Raw genomic sequence first — 19359 nt, 5'->3', positions numbered from 1 at the left:
TTGGTATTGATGTGCAGGTTTCATTCAATTTTCAGACGAAATATCGTGGCTGAAAAGAACCCAAGCTGGAACTATCTATAGTATAATGCGCGTATGCTCTGAAGTAATTACGCTATTGCATTCTTCTATTCATTTTCATTGTTTATACCATTTCACATTTGCATGTAAAAAGAAAATAAGAGGAAACTTGAATCCATATTTAGATAGTACTTGATGAGAATTTTATGGGAAACTCTGCAGAAAGCACATGATTTTGGTAGTAATATACGGAAATATTAACGAGTAAACGTCACTATTTTGATTGAATCTTTAACAACCCTATAATACAACAAACCAAAGCAAGGGTACGGAAAATGTTCTCGGCACTGGAAAATCTATGTTTCAACGCTGCAAAGAAAAAACCTTTATTCTCGGAAGCCTTGTACGCGACGATTATAGCGTAAAAACGAGCACCCCCAGTCGAGAAGGTCAGTTCTTTCGAGCAAGTGCAGCGGCTAACCCTCCTGCTAAAAGTCCAACTGCAGTTGCGGTGATGCCTAATCCAATAACACCATCTGCAACTCATGTTCGAGAGAATGAGCTCATATTCTAACCTGAATTCAGAAAACGTATCCAAAGATCGAGTAGAGACACAACCTTTGGTAATTCGATCTTCAACGGTCTTCTTTAGAGATAGCGCTTGCCTCCAATCAGGTGCGATCTGCGAATGATGAAACCGGAAAGTTGAGATATCCAATTTTTATTCTTTTTGTTATGCACTTACAAGCTCGAACTTGAGGGTCGAGTTCATGTAGTGCTATGGAGATAGGGTAGACTTTGAGGTTGACTCGACAAGAATAAGTTACAGTATCATATGGAATTGAAACTGATAACAAACCTCCAAGCATCGATCTAGAAGCTGCCTGCTCCTTGAATAGTCACCACTTCTGTAATATCCAACAGCTAGTAGATATAGCTTCTCTCTCTTTTGAAGTGGACTATTGGTGTTGGTAAGTGATCCTGCCATAGTTTGTTCCACTCGATTATGTAAATACGGAATACAGAGCAGAGCACAAAGAAAGATCGAGCCTTACCTTTGCCATTTAAAGGAAAACACTGGTCAGCTGAATTATACGCAACAAACAAACAATGAAACACATTTACGAGGAACAATCTATAGTCGAAATTTGCAACTACTTTTTTACTAGTGCCAGTTGATAGAAAAAGGTTCCAATATGACAACAAGCACCGGCTTCATGAATGCCAACAGTTGCAGAACAATTACATGTATCAGAAATTTTTTATCACCTTCAAGCATGGCTATCCCTCGTTGCACATCTTCCGGCTGTCTGGCATGAACTAGAGCCCATGATAAACGCATGATGCTTTCACTCTTTCGTTCATCGGACTCTTCTTTTGTGGCATCTACAACTTCTCTCTCACAGCCCTGTTTTAAAGAAATTAGAACACGGAGTAAGAAAAAGTAGTAATCGTGTTAACGTTCACCGAATAAGACTGGTAGAACAGAAAGGAGATGTTAGAGATTGCAGCAAGGTACCGGATGATTGATTACGCAACCCATGTTCTAATTTCTTCAAAACTAAGATGAAGATCGATGTGGTAGAGACTCGTGTTTTATAGTTTTTAAATAGGATCCACCAAAAAAGCTGCGAGCCTTAAATTTGTCGCTAGAATAACACAAGAGATGTAGCCAAGATCTTACTCAAGAAAAACAATATATTAAAAATTACCATCAATGTCATTAAGAACCACAATCGTGAAACTGGAAACACGTAAGAGAAATAAGGAGACAAAGCAAACAAAAATATCACAAAAATGCAAATAAATTTATCCAATCAAATAGATATCTTCTACCCATAAAACATTAAATTAAAAAAAAATAATAATAATAATAATCCATGATTCTACGCCCGTATAATGAGAATTAAGGAGGCAAAGAAAAGGAAATGTTTTACGATCACTATCATCAAGATTGTTTACGTCAATAACGTCTGGAGAGGACCATGGGATGTTGTCACCGCCGGTGAAGAAATTGGTGACGGATTCGAAGAAATGAGTAATTTTAGCATCCATCGACTTTACCTGAAAGAACGAAACAAAACTAGACTAAAAAAAAACTGGATTTGAACAATTAACACGTCTCACAAATAAAGATTTATATGATCAAATAAAATAAGTGACCTCCATCAAATTAAAATAAATTGGTAACAATTCATATATATTTTAATTAGCAGAAAAATCAATTGAAATTTAAATATATTAATTATTGATAGATTGGAAAGGAACGAACCTTCCAGTGACAATACAACGAACACATAATGCCATTGACACTGGATTGTAGTTATGGGCGACACCAAAGTCATCAGACACACGTTGCACCGTTCCGGTTCTTTTCAAAAAAGAGTGATAATCAATTCATACACACATCCAAAGCTTGTCCATCCACACGCCATCGTTTTTTTAATAATTGTCGAAGGATTGAAACTTCCATGAAATTTCACTTTCATTATTTGTATGTTCCATCACCCACTACCTACTACAACTCTCGACTCTGGCTTTTCTTTTTCTTTTTCTTTTTTTCTTTTTTTTTTTTTTTACCTCTCAAGCGAGAGAATTTTCTTTTACCTCGAAATTCTTAATTCAAGCCACCTTATCACAGTCTTAGAGATTGGATTGGTGCGGATACATTCATTAATGGATCGTTTCCACCTATGGTATAGAGATGGATTTTCAAAACCTTTAGAATCACAAGTCTTATCTATATATTATAGTATAGGTGTGACTATTAATTAACATCTCGTCAATGTGTATAGATGATTATTGAAATACACTACATATATTTAATTTGTTGCATCATTATTATTTTTTTTTTAAGATAAGTATATTCATTAAGATTTTGCTTTAAAATCTAGAAATGCCCTTCTTTATCGAAAGATGCAATGAAATGATATTCCATGCCATGAAGAAATTTAAACCAAAAAATAAAAAAAAATAAAAAAATGAGACGTGTTCAAAATAATAGACGATGATTGTGGTGTTAAATATTGTGCGTGTAAATGTAAATAGATAGGTTAAAAATAAATAATAATATTTGAAAATATAAAATGGAAATGTGCTGGTGGAATCGTAGTGGCGGACATGAATCTATACATCTGGATTATTCCAACAAGGTAATTTACATTTATCTCATATGGGCCAAGGTATGCTAATACTATTATTATAATTAAAACATTTGATAATGTTGGTCCAACTCAAATTTTAACATTAATTTTTATGATTTTCCAAGAATTTACGTAGTAATTTCTTATGTTTGAGCTTACTATTTAAATGACTTTAGTGTGTGACATTTGGATCCAATATAATTAACAATATATATAATACATAGGAATACTTTTATTTATAATTGATGATTTTACAATGTCCTATGGCGACTAAAAATTCCCTAATCGAGAAATATAAAATTTAAATGATTTTATTCATTGAAAATCTAAAAAATAAAAGGAAAACAAACGAGAGAAGTCGATTACATAAAACCGAACGAGAGTTGAAGAAGACGTGGGATAAGTGGTGGGAGATTTACCCAACTCTAATTTGAAAAGTGACGGTAAAACGATTTGGAGGCAGAATCGGAACAAATTTGTAGAAGAGCAGGATTGTTTTGTGGCATATAACATAAAATCTTTATTGAATTGTATGGAAACTGGTTATCCTGCAATATTGATTTCATTTTGTCTAATTCCTTCTTCTTAGAGTTGCTGCAATTTGTTCCAATTCATTCAAATTATTACTAGAATTGAAACCATTAATACCCAGTTAGCATAAACGTTTTCGATCATAAAAAATTTACTTTTTCATCCCCCAAAACCATTGATGGGGAAAAAAGCAAATTCCGTCCAGACCCTTTTTTCCTTTTTTTTTTTTTTTTACATTTGAATAAACATGCAGGAACAAATATGGATCATCATTGCTGGACCATCATACGGCGAAAGTCCTCGAAGCAGACGAACCCGTCCCCTTTCATGTCCACGTTTCTTATCATCCGACGGCACTCCTCTAGCGTGCACCCGGCGTCTCCGATGGTTTTAAACACTTGGAAGAGCTCCTCCGCCGTGATCTTCCCGTCGTGATCAGAGTCGAAGAAATCAAACGTCCTCCTCATCTCCAGGTCGCAGGACGGCGGCGCGAATGCCGACCCGATGGCGTAGAACTCCTCCAAACTGATGCATCCATCCCCGTCCGTATCCACCTCGCTTAACATTAACTTCAGTTCCTCCCGTATGGGAGGCTCCGCCCCAAGACGCCTGAGCAAGTCCTCGAGCTCCTCCTTCTTGATTATCCCGTCCCCGTCCCTGTCGATCATCTCGAAAGCTTGTTTAAGCTCGAAGCAAACTTCGTCTGACCAGTCCTCTGAGGATGAAGGCAGAACGCTTTTCGGGGTGTTGGGTTTCTTGTACCCGTCGTCGGAGCACGAAGATGTATGGGAGCTGAAGGATGAGGGGTCGGTCTCGGATCTGGAGACAGAGCGTAACTTCTTGTGTTGCTTGAAAAGTTTTATGGGGTTGATGTTACCGAGTTTCATGGCGGAATTCTAAAGTCACCAGCCCAATAGAAGAGGAAGAGGAAGAATCGGGGCGGGGGGGGGGGGGGGGGGGGGGGCGGTGAACTGTGAATGTGGTGAGATACAGGAAGCCGGGGGGTTAAATGGAGGAGCCACTACCATTTGTGAGCTTCCTCGAAGTTTCGTAGAGAGAGTATATTTATTGAATTTAGGTTTTAAATTAATTTTTTTGGGTAAGATAGGGTAATCTAAATCTATAAATTTGAAATATATTTAAGAAGATCACTTTTTAAAAAATAGGACAGTTGAATTAGATTATTTTTAAAATTTCTTTTCTTGTTTTATAACTTGCTCGTTAACCGAATCTATCAAACATTTTTAGGGCTTTTTTTAATTTAAAAAAAAAACTTGGAGTGGGAGGTCGAGTCCTAAACATTTGGTAACCTAAAATTGGAAGAATTGGATTTAAAATTCCTTTGAATATTTTAAAAGTTATGGAAAAATCGTGTACACGTTGTACTCGAATAAGATGTGCGCAATAAATTTTACAAGTCATGTTTAAAGATGAATCCATCCAAGTATCGTTTAGTTTTTACTAAATAAAGATTCGATTTATGGATTAGATACCAATTAATTAAAACTTATGATAAACCACTTAAATATTTGTGTACGATAATTATTTTAATCGTACATCAAGTGGAATCTATATGATAATTATTAATTAAGAATATTAATAATTACTTTTTAATGCATTTTCTCATTCGGGCGACGCAAATAAATTGACCTACTTAGCCTTATTAACTGGAATATTTTATTTTGAAAATTTAATCTATATTTTATTGAGTGAAAGTTAAAGTGCAAAATGCAAGAGATGAGTTCAGACACTTGATGGCTATATTATAAGAATCTCAAAATCGATGGATGAATTAAATTTTAATAGATATGATCACACTTGTGTTTGCATGTTGTTGTTGTTTGGAAATTAAGAAAGTGGAGCTAGATTTAACTTTGGAAATCTGGCCGGGGGTGGACAACCCTTCATATGTTAAAGGCATTGATGTGTTTATGTATGCGTGACATGAGCGTGTGTAGTATCCATTTAAATAATAAAATTATTATTATTGGTGATGTCCAGGAAAAATGGATATGTGCTGATTCCCGATTTGATATTTTTTCGCGAATGATGTCGGGAATCTCGAGTTTCAAGAGATTGTGACAACAATGGAGTTCTAATATCTGAACTCTTTAAATTAGGTTCCTCGATGTATTTCTTACACACTCTTAAAACAACAAACTTGTAAATGATTTGTTAGATTATATTTCATAATACGGCACAAAGTATATGTCATATCACTAGTTTTGTCAGATTAGTTATAACATGTCTGCGTGCTGACTGACATACTCATGATTACGAGCTAGATTGATCCTTATAACGTCATCCAATATTTTCCCGATTATCCTGATAAAGTCTATATCCTCGAGACAAAGGGCCCATATTTGGGCTTAGTTCCCTCCCTTTTAGTCTAAATCAAGTGGTATCGAAGGTCCTCTGTTGATCAGATATGCTGCAGTGTTAACAGCATCAACCCAGAATGATTTTGGCAATCCAGAATGCAATCTCATGCTCCTTGCGCGTTCATTCAAGGTCCTGTTCATCCTTTCAGCTACACCATTCTGTTGAGGTGTACCATGAATGATTTTCTCCATCTTGATCCCGTTCTGTGCACAATATTTCTTGAACTCATCATCTTCATATTCTCCACCATTATCAGATCGTAAGCACTTCACCTTCAAGTTAGTCTCATTTTCCACCATGGCTTTCCACCTTTTAAAGGTCTCGTAAACATCAGATTTATTTTTCAGAAAATAAACTCAAACTTTTCTACTCGAATCGTCAATGAATGTGACATAGTATCTCGAGCCTCCAAGGGATGTCACAGGAGATGGTCCCCATACATCAGTATGAACCAGCTCCAACTTTGCTGCTTTCGGTTCTCTACCACCTTTTAAAAAGCTCACCTTCTTCTACTTTCCAAAGATACAACTTTCACATAGTTGGTGTTCAACAGTCTTTAATTCCTGGTAGCTTTCCTTTTGACACCAACATCTTCATTCCCTTTTCACTCATATGTCCAAGTCTATAATGCCATAGACTTGAATTGGCTCCAGCATCCACAGCTGCTAGTGTGTCACCAGCCCAATAGAAGAGGGGTCGGTCTCGGATCTGGAGACAGAGCGTAACTTCTTGTGTTGCTTGAAAAGTTTTATGGGGTTGATGTTACCGAGTTTCATGGCGGAATTCTAAAGTCACCAGCCCAATAAGTGGAATCTATATGATAATTATTAATTAAGAATATTAATAATTACTTTTTAATGCATTTTCTCATTCGGGCGACGCAAATAAATTGACCTACTTAGCCTTATTAACTGGAATATTTTATTTCGAAAATTTAATCTATATTTTATTGAGTGAAAGTTAAAGTGCAAAATGCAAGAGATGAGTTCAGACACTTGATGGCTATATTATAAGAATCTCAAAATCGATGGATGAATTAAATTTTAATAGTTATGATCACACTTGTGTTTGCATGTTGTTGTTGTTTGGAAATTAAGAAAGTGGATCTAGATTTAACTTTGGAAATCTGGCCGGGGGTGGACAACCCTTCATATGTTAAAGGCATTGATGTGTTTATGTATGCGTGACATGAGCGTGTGTAGTATCTATTTAAATAATAAAATTATTATTATTGGTGTTGTCCAGGAAAAATGGATATGTGCTGATTCCCGATTTAATATTTTTTCGCGAATGATGTCGGGAATCTCGAGTTTCAAGAGATTGTGACAACAATGGAGTTCTAATATCTGAGCTCTTTAAATTAGGTTCCTCGATGTATTTCTTACACACTCTTAAAACAACAAACTTGTAAATGATTTGTTAGATTATATTTCATAATACGGCACAAAGTATATGTCATATCACTAGTTTTGTCAGATTAGTTATAACATGTCTGCGTGCTGACTGACATACTCATGATTACGAGCTAGATTGATCCTTATAACGCCATCCAATATTTTCCCGATTATCCTGATAAAGTCTATATCCTCGAGACAAAGGGCCCATATTTGGGCTTAGTTCCCTCCCTTTTAGTCTAAATCAAGTGTCTTCATGTCCATTAATTTACTTAGTCACCACTTCTCCCCGCTCGAAACCTCGGTCCAAGATCTTGGTTGTCATAACATCAATTTTGAGATTCTTATAATATAGCCATCAAGTGTCTGAACTCATCTCTTCATTTCCTCGTACGAGGTGGGTTGGAATAATTCTATAGTAAATCAATTTGTGACTCGAGTGTTATTAATTCTTATGTAAAAATAATATTTATTTTAATAATATTTTATGGTTTCATCTAATTATGATATTTGATTTATATGTATACTAATACAATTTGTATAAATAAAGTTTGAATATCCAAGTACCACGAGTTCCACGAGTTTAGTGGATCATGAAATTTATTAAGAAATATAACGTATATTTTAAATTCGTTTCTAGTCGATTTAGCCGCCTAAAACAATGATAAAGATCATTCAAACTTGAGACTATTATCTGTGATATAAACACCGTGTTCTATTAGTAAGGACATGGAGATGCCCATCCATATAGATGAGTGCACATTTGATGAGATAGTGAAAACTCTATCTTAGATTTTTCAAGTGATTATCATTTATAGAGTGGAATAGTATGTGGTTATGGTTGTACACTATTAGTCCTAGATCCTAGGATAAAATGGAGGATTTGTGCAATAACACGTACTTTGATCCGTTTACTAATTCCGTTGAGGATCATCGGGTGACGATATTGGGTGCAATTTTGAAATACATAGAAGTCAATGTATTATTGTCGGAGAATCACCGCTCACCCATGATTATGGATATTCTATGTGATATGATGAGTTAATAGTGTAAAAAATATCTTGCCAGAGTAAGCATGTGCATCTAACCAGAATTCTCATTGAATCGATATTCTATTTTTCTATTATTTAAAAATCTCATGTTATTTTTTTTATTCTTGAAATACCAGATATAATGCATGATGTAATTATTTAATTACTTAATCAATTAAATATATACATCTTCTAAAATATTATATGAGAATCGTATATAGTAAGTAGTAACTACTATTCAATTATTATTTAATTAAGAAATTTTAAATTTACTAATTAAATAATTGTTAATTCATTATAATCCTCGTTCGACGATCATACGATAAACAATATATCGATGGTACAAATCTTGTTTATTTAAATAAGTGAAAATTTCGAAAGTCAAATTTTTCATTGTTCCATTTTTGGTAGTTGCAAGTTTTGTGAATTCCTTTACTAAATTTGGCAGTTGCACTCTACTTACTTAATTAGGAGTAAATCTAACTTTCAATAATGAAATCTACTTATAAAGTCTTTATAATCAATACTTTTGATCTTTATCAAATATAATGGTCAAATTCAACCATGTGAATTAAACTATTTCAACGATAACATAGAATCCGATATTTGTGTGACCCTCAATGGTTCAGAGATATAAATAGTAGTTGATTCACAAATTCACGTGATTCAGAATAACATTTGTTTTTATTCGGGCTTACCCTAATTAGCCACATTTTTCATCAACCATTTGATCAAGAACATTGGAACTTAAGTCTGATTGCAATCATCGGATCATGGTCAAAGCGTCTAAAACATTTCCCCATTATCCCCTAGGTGCCACTGATATTGTTTGCAAGAACTAGTAAGTTATGGTTTGCATACGGTACGATCCCTTCAACTCACATATCTTGATCAAATATGCAATCATTGGTACATCGAGAGTTGCAAATGAAATCGACAACAATGTGATGTATCTTTGAGCAATAATAATGACATGATATGTGTAGCTAAGAAAATACCCCCACCCTCATGAGTTTCATTTCCATGTGTGACCAACCAGTAAACATGATACAATATAATTTCATGTTTGCACAATAATGTTCAGAGGGGTATTGTCAAAATACGTTCAAGTGATCCAAAAAGATTGGAAGTACACTGATCATTTTCATTATGCACTGAATAAGGACAAAGTGATGCTAATTGGATTTCACATACCAAATATTCGAAACCCACTAGTGGCTATGTATTTAGCATCGGAGGTGGCACGGTCTCTTGAAGGTCATCTAAACAAACTTGCATCGCTAGATCGACAATGAAATCTGAAATCATAGCACTTGATAAAGCAGTGAAAGAAACCGAGTGGCTTTACAACTTTCTAGATTATATTCCATGTTGGAAGATAATATTGTCGGCAATAATGAGACATTTGAGACAATCAGTTGGAAATTGCAAGGGCAAAAAAAGCATCTAAAATGGTAGGTCTTGACATATTCATCGAAGACATGACATAGTGCCACAATTGATCTCAAATATAATTATCTCTATTGATTGTTTTAAATCAAAAGATAAATTGGCGTGCTTACAAAAGAATCAAATAGAGATAAGATATACAACTTGTCTAGAGAAATAATTTTAAAAACTATGAAATAATATTTTCACAGTGAAAACCCAATCTTTTTGATTGGAAATCCCAATATATTGATTCAATGTGATAATTAAATTATGAAAACTTGAGTTAACACCAAGGAGTTCTTCCCTTTATCATTCATAGGACAATGAGTGTTGAAGTCTACGAATATAGTGAGGTTAAATATTGGACTTTTAATGATTCCTTAGCATGTAAAAGGAAGAGTATGATAGCATACTCTTAAAAAGAAACCATGTATGTAAGTGTAAGGACTGACCGTCTCAATGAAACACATATGAAACCAAGAAGTGTCATATGACCAAAACGGACACAACCAATCAAGAACCAAATGGAAATTGTAAGAACGTTATTGTGTATATATTGTTGTCTGGTGTTACATAAATCGCCAAGAAGTTCAAGACATCAAGTTTACATTGTGGCCCATAAAATTCGATATCATTATTCTAAGGAAGGTTCAATATCAGAAACCACATATCATAATACAATAATTTTATTTGTACACTCCTTTTAACACCATATGCATTCATGCATTAATTTTATTAATGTGGGGGGACTGTTGAAATGTTTTAAGACTCAATGAATTAAAATTAAACAAAAAAAAAAAAAACTTAAAAGAATGTACCGGGAGCCAGGGGAGGCGCCGAGTCTAGACCACATGAGAGGCGTCTCCTGTCGTGCAGTGGAGGCGCCCAGTGCCCTGGAATTTTCATGTCGTGAAAGATGTGCCCAGGCGCCTGTAAAATAGTGCCTAGGCGCTTGGGGGCGCTGATTGACTAAAAATTACGAGTTTTAATAATATCTTGCATCTAAATGATGTCTCTTGACGCTTTTCATCTTATTTTTAGATAAAGTGACACCTATTCGAGAAAACAACATGTCCCTGATAATTGTGATATATAAATATATGATCCAAGACAACTAGAAACTATTGATTATTTTTGGATCATCAGACTTTTTGTATACATTGCTTTCATTTGTGCCTTATCCTATACTTCCTTCTTTGAAAGATAGTATAATTTATTTTTTGATTATTGTTCTTTCAATTTATAGTACTTTTATTGTAAGAAGTAGTTATTGTTTGAAGAATTGTCATAAATCAAAATACAAAGACAATGACAAAATCATTTTTAAGAAAAGAATGTCAAATATTTACCTCAACTCAATTTGTTATTGCAACATTATGTCAGTTATCAAGATTTGAAGAACACCACAAACAAGATTTAATTATGTTTTTAACTAATCATAATAGATGTTTCAAGGTTATCATCAAGATGTATGCTAATCAAACATCAACATGTGGCGATGTCTGGTCTAGGTAACTGCTATTGTCATATCATGTGAAGGTTTCTTGACATCTTCATATTCCAATATAAAAAAAACGTTATCATGTATGATTGGATGGTAGCTACTGTTTTTTCTAATATGGCGTCGTATTTTATAAGGTTTGTAGCCGTTGAAGTCGGAAAATATAGTGAGTAATGACTGCTACATATATTATTATATTTTAAAAATAAATTTTCCAAAGAAAATCCAAAATTCGTCGAACCTGTAAAATTGATTGAAAACCATTTGAAGTTTACAGGCCCAAATATAAGAGAAGTTGGGCCGTAGCGTGATTATAATATGGACGACAGCTGAAGGCCCAAACCTATTATATTAGACGTGTATTTTTTCTAGAGAATTTGGAACTTTACAACATTTTATTTATTATATCACGTAAAAGTCTTGAAAAAAATATCATATTTCCCGCCAGTATTAAAATTTATAACAACTGGATGAATTCCAATGGCGCGTAGCAGAAGAAGAAGCTCTTCACTTCGTTCCTCAACTCTCTCAATCGGTACCAATAACCTACCAATCTTTCTGTTTACGCCCACTTTGCAGTTTTTGAATCTTTCTTTCCCCCCCAGGAAATTGTCAGGTCGTAATGGAAGCGAAGAATTTTACATCTGATTCCGATCCCCAGGCTGGCGGAATTCAAACATTTGGTAACTGATTTCGACCTAGTTTAATTGTTTTGTTTTATCTTTTTGTTGCGGTAATCATATTCATGCTGTGTTAAAATCCCTTTCTATCTTTCCAGGGGGCTATTATTTCGTGCTAGCTAAACCAACCGATGTTGAAAGCCATAGCAGGTCCCTTGTTCAGGTAAAAAAGTACGGCATTCTAAGCATATGATTCACACCAATGATGATTATTTGAATTGATGTTTCAGGAAGCATTTTCTCTTTACACTAAGGAGTTAACTGCATTGAATTATGCTGCTAATACTTGAAAGGAATCCATGTTTCTTCAAAGATGGGTTACAAATGGGTAAGGAGACCTGCAAATTCTTGTGCTCCTTTATTTTTTCTTTTAACTATCGAATGTTGCCTTATTTTATCTAGGAAGTATTGTACTTTAATAATGAAGTCCAAGGATGTAAACCAGCCTGGAGAGGTACGTTGCATTGGTTGCAACTTGCAATCCATAAACTTTCCAGTTTTGCTTTTTCTGTTGCCTATGAAGATGTTACTGCAAAAATTGGATGCACTCTGCTTACAGTTCAATCGTATTTTTAAACAGGTCATTGCAGCGATTACTTATCAAATAATTCCAGCTGATACACTATATGCTGAAATACCTCTAGCGGCTGTTAGCTCAATCTTCCAAAACAAGGTTCTAGGCGTTATCTCCTCCCCTGTTTAACTTTTAGCAGTAACTGGGCTCGACTATGGTCTATGAGATACATGTGTTGTTAACTGACATGTAGAAATAAATATATATAGTAACATGGCATCCGAATTGTATAACACATACTTTCTCGATCCAGCTCTTCCTATGCTTTTGTTTTTCCTTCCAAATGTTGTATGCTCTTGCCGAATTAGGTTTTCTATGCTCATTGTTATGTATTTTTCACATTTTGGCTTTTGGATTGAAATTACTGATAAACGATGGAATTTCAGGTGTTGAAAATGAATACGAAGATCAAATCCATAACACGAGAATTGGTGGTGAAAATCATCACCAGTTTTCTGAAGCTCTCTTTATTAATCTGGAAGAGTTCTAGAGCATACTTTCGTTGATTCAAACATATGCCATTCTTGGATCGAGCAACCTCTATGCCAATAAAATATCTCAAAGTTCCCAAATCTTTGATTCTGATATGGCTGTGTAAATGCTTTTTCAATGCATCAATTGAACCTTGGTGATTACCTGTGATCACTATATCATCTACATACACCAATAGGATAGTAACAGCCTGTCGCTCTTTCTTAACAAACATGGAATGATCATGCTTCGACTGAAGGAAGCCAGCAGCTCTCATGATTGAAGCGAACTTAATATTCCATTGTCTTGAGGCTTGTTTGAGGCCGTACAAAGGTTTCATCAGCTTACATACTTTTGTCCCTCGAGTCTCCCCTTGGCTTCGAAGACCCTCACAACATCAGGGAATTGGCAGTTTAATATTCTTGGAATTGAAAGAAAGGCTGCGGAGTGTAGGTGTTTGCACCTTACTCTGTTGGGGAGACAGAGAATCTGAAGGATTTTGGATCAAACAGGTTCGTGTTGGATATCGAGTTTGAATTTGGGTCATGACTGTGGAAAAAATTTCTAAGGTGATTGCACTCAAGTAGAAGCAAAGCATGGTCTGAGAAGGATGGCTTTTTCACAACATCGTGCTTCTCTTTTATTGCCTCTGTTTAAAAAATCAGTATGTGTATGTGCAATTGCATACTTTTTTTATTGAAGTCATATGCAGGGGTTCATGGTGATTGGCAAGGTGAATAAAAAGGAAAGAGCTTGCAAACTTCCTATTAAAGCTGGTGTTTGGCGGGCATTATGCTTTCCTACTGGTTCAACTTTGATGGCATCTCATATTTTCATGGATAGCTCATCCAAAGCTATGGATCTCTCGTTGCCACCCCGACAAATGAAGCATCCGGAGTTAACAAACATGACACACGTCCAAGAACCCTGCAAGTAGAACATCTTCAATGGACTGGGAGTGGATACTCTGAAACTGAACAACTGGGACTTGAAATTTTTTCCAATTACGGTACATGTCTTTTGCCAATTTTCAATGCCAGGGTATGTTTCTACCTCTGATTTTTTTCTCCATCTTCACAATGTATATTAAAGTTTATAATCATATTTACCCAGGAAAGGTTGCTTATATTTAGTATATCAAATACCAAATTTGTTATAATGTGAGGACCCGGACGCTAATTCATTTCTTAATCGTTCTTGGGAATAATTGGATCAATTTAATAAACTGGGTCTAAATTTTTTTTTTCAAATACAAGTGCGGAACATAATAAAATCAGTCTAATATAAACATCAACATAAAAGTACAAATCTTGTACAATTACATTAAAATCAAACTAGGGTTCAACTACTATATGTCAAGTGTTGAAGCCTATTCTACTTCTGGGTCCGAATCTCCACACTAACTGTAATCTCTCATCCTTTTTCTTGACCCTGATCCCGTCTCACCTGTTGTCATGCACACATACAAACACAACAACAACCGGATAACTCCGGTGAGAAATACATTCTCAGTATAAACAACGTATACATGCAATCATATGAACATGTATAAAAGCATGAAACAAATTTCAATAACATGAATCAAAATCTGAAAGATATGAATCGATATAAAGCTGTAAATAAACTCTGGACTCGTCATCTCAGACTCGACTCTTTCCTAATCTAGGGATCTCGATCTGAATAAGAACGTAACAATCTCCCTGGGCTTGTCAAATTGGGTCAGGCCCGTCGGGTCGGCCCGCCCCGCCATAAAATTGAGCGGGTTGGGTTGATAAAATAGCAGTCCGTTTGGAGGTGGGCCAAACGGGTTGAGCCCGTTTGGGTTGCGGGCCAAATGGGTTGAGCCCGTTTGGGTTGCGGGCTGGCCCGCCAAATTAGGGTAGAATTTTATATTTTTAAGTTTTATATAAAAATTCTTATTTCTTCCTTATTTTTTCTCATGTGCCTAACTTCAATCACTCTGGTAAAATCTATATGCTTCTATTTTTTTTTGAAGATGTTATACTCTTCAGTCCCCTCCCTTTTTTTAATGTTTAACTCGAACTAATCCAGAATTATCAAAATAATATAGTAAATAAAGTAATTATCTGTATTATTGAAAACATAATATTACATGAGTTAATTTTTAGTACATGTGTACGATGAAATCTTGTGTGAATTAGAATAAACACTTTATTTTTTTTATGTATTATGTTGATTGTTGTATGCTTTCAATGTCTTATTTCAATGTTTTAAGTTTTTATGAAAATATTTGACTGAAATATATTTTTCTTCTATGTTTATTTTAATACTGTTTATTATTATTTTTTTAAAAAAATAATAAGCGGGTTGGCCCGCCTAGCCCGCGGCCCAAGGTGGGTTGGGCTGGGTTGGCCATTTAGAGGCCCGCCAAAATGGCGGGCTGGCCCGCCCCGCCCCGCCCCGTCAGCCCGTTTTGACATGTATTCCCACCTAATTTCCCGATCGGGGTGGCGGTACGTTCTTATTTACGGACTTTGGTCCTCTCTATATCGAATCTCCGCGATAGAAGTCACTCAACTCCTAAGCAATATCGATATGACCAAACGTCCGGTGTCTTGGCATCTCTGCCAAAGACTTGGCATCTCCGCCAAAGATTAGGCATGTCCGCCCAAAAACTAGGCACATCAGCCCAAAGACTAGGCACATCCATCCGCCCATGACTCTTCACATAACATATGCTTAACTATAACTCAATAGAATAAGCATATCAATATCAGACATTGCAACATATCGAGGCAATGACAATTAAGTATGTGATTTTGGGAAACTCAAGTTAAATCAAACTCGAGTTGTGCAATCCCAGATCAACATTGATTTATACCTTTTTTTCGTCAGTTTCTGGCTCTGTCGAAGTCTTGAATTCGAAGCCTGTCAATACTAAATCTGGCAATGAAAATATCGAGGAGTATAATATCAATATACAACTCAAATTAATACTGGATATAATTAGAACTCAATCAAATTCTGTTTTCAACGGCATAACTGCACAATCTCAGTATACCCAGCAATACAGTATCAATCAGATATCAATCCCAACATCTCATAATCGATAACAACACAATTCTGATATCAAATCGGTATAATCACAATCAAATCAACTCTGAAAATCATAACAATTTCATACGGTATTTGTTCTTCAATCCGGTTTCGATTATACGATGTCTAATATCGCAAGAACACCATATATGAATCATATCTGATTCCTTCAATATCATATTTTCAAATCATAATAGAAATCAATAAAACTTACGTTCAGTTGAAGCTCTCGTCGATAGGAACACAGTACTGAAGTCGGATTGAAATTCAGACGGACGGATTTTACAAAATCATAATTATTGAGCTATGAAACCTTGAAGATTCTTTGGAGCCCTCGTTCTTGTTTCTGAATTCTGAAGGCCAAAATTCGTTTTTGATATATATATCATGCATGTAAAGGCTAGGTGGCTCGATCTATAAGCTGCACGTTTCGCGCATATGCGCGACTTCCGCCGGCGCATATGCGCGAGACACTATTTCTCGGCACGTATCTTCACGGCAGCCCGCGCATATGCGCGCCCTCGCCCGACGCATATGCGCGAGGTTCTCTGCCATACTCGCGCATATGCGCGGGTCCTGTCGCGCATATGCGCAAGGTTCTCTGCCTACCTCGCGCATATGCGCCCGGCTGGGTCGCGCATATGCGCGAGGGCTCATCCTCGCACATATTTCCAATCTTCTTTCCGGCTTTTTCGGTCCGATCCGTTCCGTCTAAAATCACATCAATTATCAACAAATCATTGCAGATTATAATAACAAAATCCTCGGGCATTACATATACATTATTACGTTATACTAAATAGGGCGTCCTTTGTCCTTGAGTTCACGAGCTTAGTAGTCTAAGCAAATGGAACTGGCCTGAAGTGCTGATAACCATGTACGGGAGGTGGTAGCTCATGAAAAAACTAAAAATTCCGGCTTAGTAAATGGGGTATCTCATGCACAGTACTGAGCTACGGTAGTAATTTCATTTGTACTTCTTTCATCATTTTTAAGATATGTGAGTTCCTTAAGGAGACATTTGGATAAGTGGGTTTGAAAGTATTTGATTTTAAATTCATATCTCAAATTTATTATATCCATTTGGCTCAGTATTAAGATCAAGGACTTGAAATCCCTTTTGTTGGTCCCATAATATTTTTTTTGCTTAATTTCAAAAAATCGGCTCCTCTAGTCATTTCAATGATATGATTTGAAGTCTCCTCACAAACCCAAATACCTCTATCCAAATGCACCCTGAAAGGTTTGTACTTTTATCTCTAGTCAAGTGCAATTATGTTTTACACGAAAACAGTGCTCTAAGATAGCTGAGTTTATGCTGTGCGCTGCATTCTATGGCCCAATGTTTTACCATTTACCTTTCAAATTCAGCTATGTTCTTAATCTACCTTATTTTTGTCATAGATTGTCCAAACGTTGATTCACATCCCATTGCAAAGCGTTATGTGGCTAATACCAATGGAGTAAGAGAAGCTGGAGGTGCAACTGACATGGAGAATTGTTCTGGTTCAGTACAAGGAGCTAAGAAACGGATATGGGAAACTTCCAGCTCGTCGCTGAAGTCTAAAAAAGTTAAGGGAACTCATTCAAATGATTGTCAAGTGGCTTCTCAATGTCCTGTTTGGACAAGTGATGCAAGTATAGTGAATTTCCACGATAGAAACCTGAAATCATTCAGCGAACACAAACTTATGCCTGAAGCTTCTTCAGTAGCAAATTCCGCGAGTAAAAGCACTTGCGGAAAATACAAAGAATGTAGAGCAGGAAATATGTCCATCAATGATCATAGCTGCCTGTTAGTCCCACAAGCGGAAAAATGTATCAAAATTATGCTCATGAACATTGCTGATGATGATAAGAGGTTAAGTCTTACCAAGGTACCACCTAATCTGCTAATACACTACTATAGTTATTCTAATGATTCACGTCTCTGGCCAGGAAAAAGATAGCGTGATATTTATTTTGAACCAATATGTCTTGTTTCATATAGATAATTGAAGACATGGGCGGAGTAGTTACCTCCAATGGAAGTGAAAGCACTCATGTTGTTTCAGGGGAAGCCAGAAAGACATTTAACTTTTGCATTGCTCTCTGTTCAGGGTTTGGCTTCTCTCTAAAAGAGATATAATGTAGCGCTACAGTTATATAATTATATCTTGTGTTCGTCTGTGATATACAAACTTGTTGAACTAAATGCAGATGCTGGGTTATCTCCGCTGCATGGCTGAAAGAAAGCTTCAGAAAGGGTAGATTCGTAGGTATGTTACAAGTCCAACTTTTTCCAGAATCATTTTAACGCCCATTTATCTAGTGCTGGCACACAATTCGGTTTCATCTGATTATGCAGATGAAATGCCATTTATTCTGAAAGATGATGACTATGTAACTAAGTACAGATGCGAGCTAAAATTTGCAATGTTTAGAGCTAAAGCGAATCCCAAAGCATTACTTAAAGGTCTTGATATATGGCCAGCAACTCATGTACAACCTCCAGCTAGTACCCTCTCAGCCATTGTTAAGTCGGCCAGAGGAAATGTAAGCCACCACTAACCGTTTCTTTTGGCATTGAATGACATGAACTGCAACTATAATACTTGCTTCATTCTCTTGGAAAAATTTAGGTGATCAGAGAATCAGATGAAGTAGAGGATATATCGAAAACAATATTTTTGTCATGCGAAGAAGACATGGAAGAAGTCCTTGCAGCCAGTCAAGATGGGGATCTTGACATTTAGCATGGATTGGTTTATGAATTGCATCATGAAGCAAGAACTTGATCTTGAAGCGACAAAGTTCGCAGAATCCCTGTAACTTATATTGATGATTGCTCTGCGGAAATGCCCATGGTTTTGTGGTCCAGAAAATGTTTAGAAATTAGTGGTGGAAAATACGTACGTGTAAAAGCAAGTTTAGCGCTTGGTTTATTTCCCATATTAAAATTACAAGTAATAGCTTAGGAATATACGGTATTTCGAACTTAAACAATGGGAGGAAACTTTTATAGGAGTCCGGTATGATTTAATTATAATCTTGTTTTTTATCTAATAATATGTCTTGGTAATAAAAAAATTATGAAGACGTGTAACCACTATGATGCGGTTCAACGATTCTTTCAAACAGTGATTAACAGTAATCATATATGAAAG

The 19359-nt window shown here is 35.8% G+C and overlaps 3 protein-coding genes across 4 annotated transcripts; 1 reads left to right on the top strand and 2 right to left on the bottom strand.

The window, feature by feature from the left end:
- Positions 1–275: 275 nt before the first annotated feature.
- LOC142548402 (mitochondrial fission 1 protein A-like) lies at positions 276–2437 on the bottom strand. Of its 2 annotated transcripts, XM_075656693.1 has the most exons (6): positions 2291–2437; positions 1981–2082; positions 1288–1426; positions 878–999; positions 637–700; positions 276–554 (listed from the first exon to the last, which is right to left on the bottom strand). In XM_075656693.1, exons 1-6 carry the CDS (start codon positions 2315–2317, stop codon positions 469–471), a joined length of 540 nt encoding a protein of 179 aa, XP_075512808.1. In that variant the 5' UTR covers positions 2318–2437; the 3' UTR covers positions 276–468. The 2 variants fall into 2 exon arrangements, with proteins under 2 accessions (XP_075512808.1, XP_075512809.1); XM_075656694.1 differs by lacking the exons at positions 1981–2082; positions 2291–2437 and adding an exon at positions 1538–1723.
- A 1376-nt stretch (positions 2438–3813) lies between these two features.
- Positions 3814–4635, bottom strand: LOC142548400 (putative calcium-binding protein CML36). The gene has a single exon (XM_075656690.1). The coding sequence runs from the start codon at positions 4577–4579 to the stop codon at positions 3962–3964; it is 618 nt and encodes a 205-aa protein (XP_075512805.1). The 5' UTR covers positions 4580–4635; the 3' UTR covers positions 3814–3961.
- A 7220-nt stretch (positions 4636–11855) lies between these two features.
- Positions 11856–19296, top strand: LOC142548329 (uncharacterized). Its single transcript, XM_075656632.1, is given in 14 exon segments — positions 11856–11966; positions 12037–12114; positions 12210–12274; positions 12342–12439; positions 12514–12565; positions 12692–12784; positions 13558–13668; positions 13869–14085; positions 17618–18090; positions 18204–18313; positions 18413–18471; positions 18561–18748; positions 18835–18924; positions 18926–19296. Coding segments are annotated over 14 exon segments (1788 nt in total). The 5' UTR covers positions 11856–11911; the 3' UTR covers positions 19025–19296.
- The last annotated feature ends 63 nt before the right edge of the window (positions 19297–19359 follow it).

Source organism: Primulina tabacum, chromosome 6 (assembly GCF_025594145.1).
Source record: "Primulina tabacum isolate GXHZ01 chromosome 6, ASM2559414v2, whole genome shotgun sequence".
Taxonomy (NCBI): Eukaryota; Viridiplantae; Streptophyta; class Magnoliopsida; order Lamiales; family Gesneriaceae; genus Primulina; species Primulina tabacum.
The sequence above is the reverse complement of the archived record's forward strand: the minus strand, read 5'-3'. Positions and strand labels throughout refer to the sequence as shown.

Coding starts and splice junctions, on each gene's coding strand:
- LOC142548400 (XM_075656690.1), bottom strand. CDS start 4,579: ATGAAACTCGGTAACATCAACCCCATAAAACTTTTCAAGCAACACAAG.
- LOC142548402 (XM_075656693.1), bottom strand. CDS start 2,317: ATGTGTTCGTTGTATTGTCACTGGAAG. Junction 1,427..1,980: donor CCTCTCCAGACGTTATTGAC/GTAAACAATCTT, acceptor TCTTTAAAACAG/GGCTGTGAGAGAGAAGTTGT. Junction 555..636: donor TGAAGATCGAATTACCAAAG/GTTGTGTCTCTA, acceptor CATGAGTTGCAG/ATGGTGTTATTGGATTAGGC.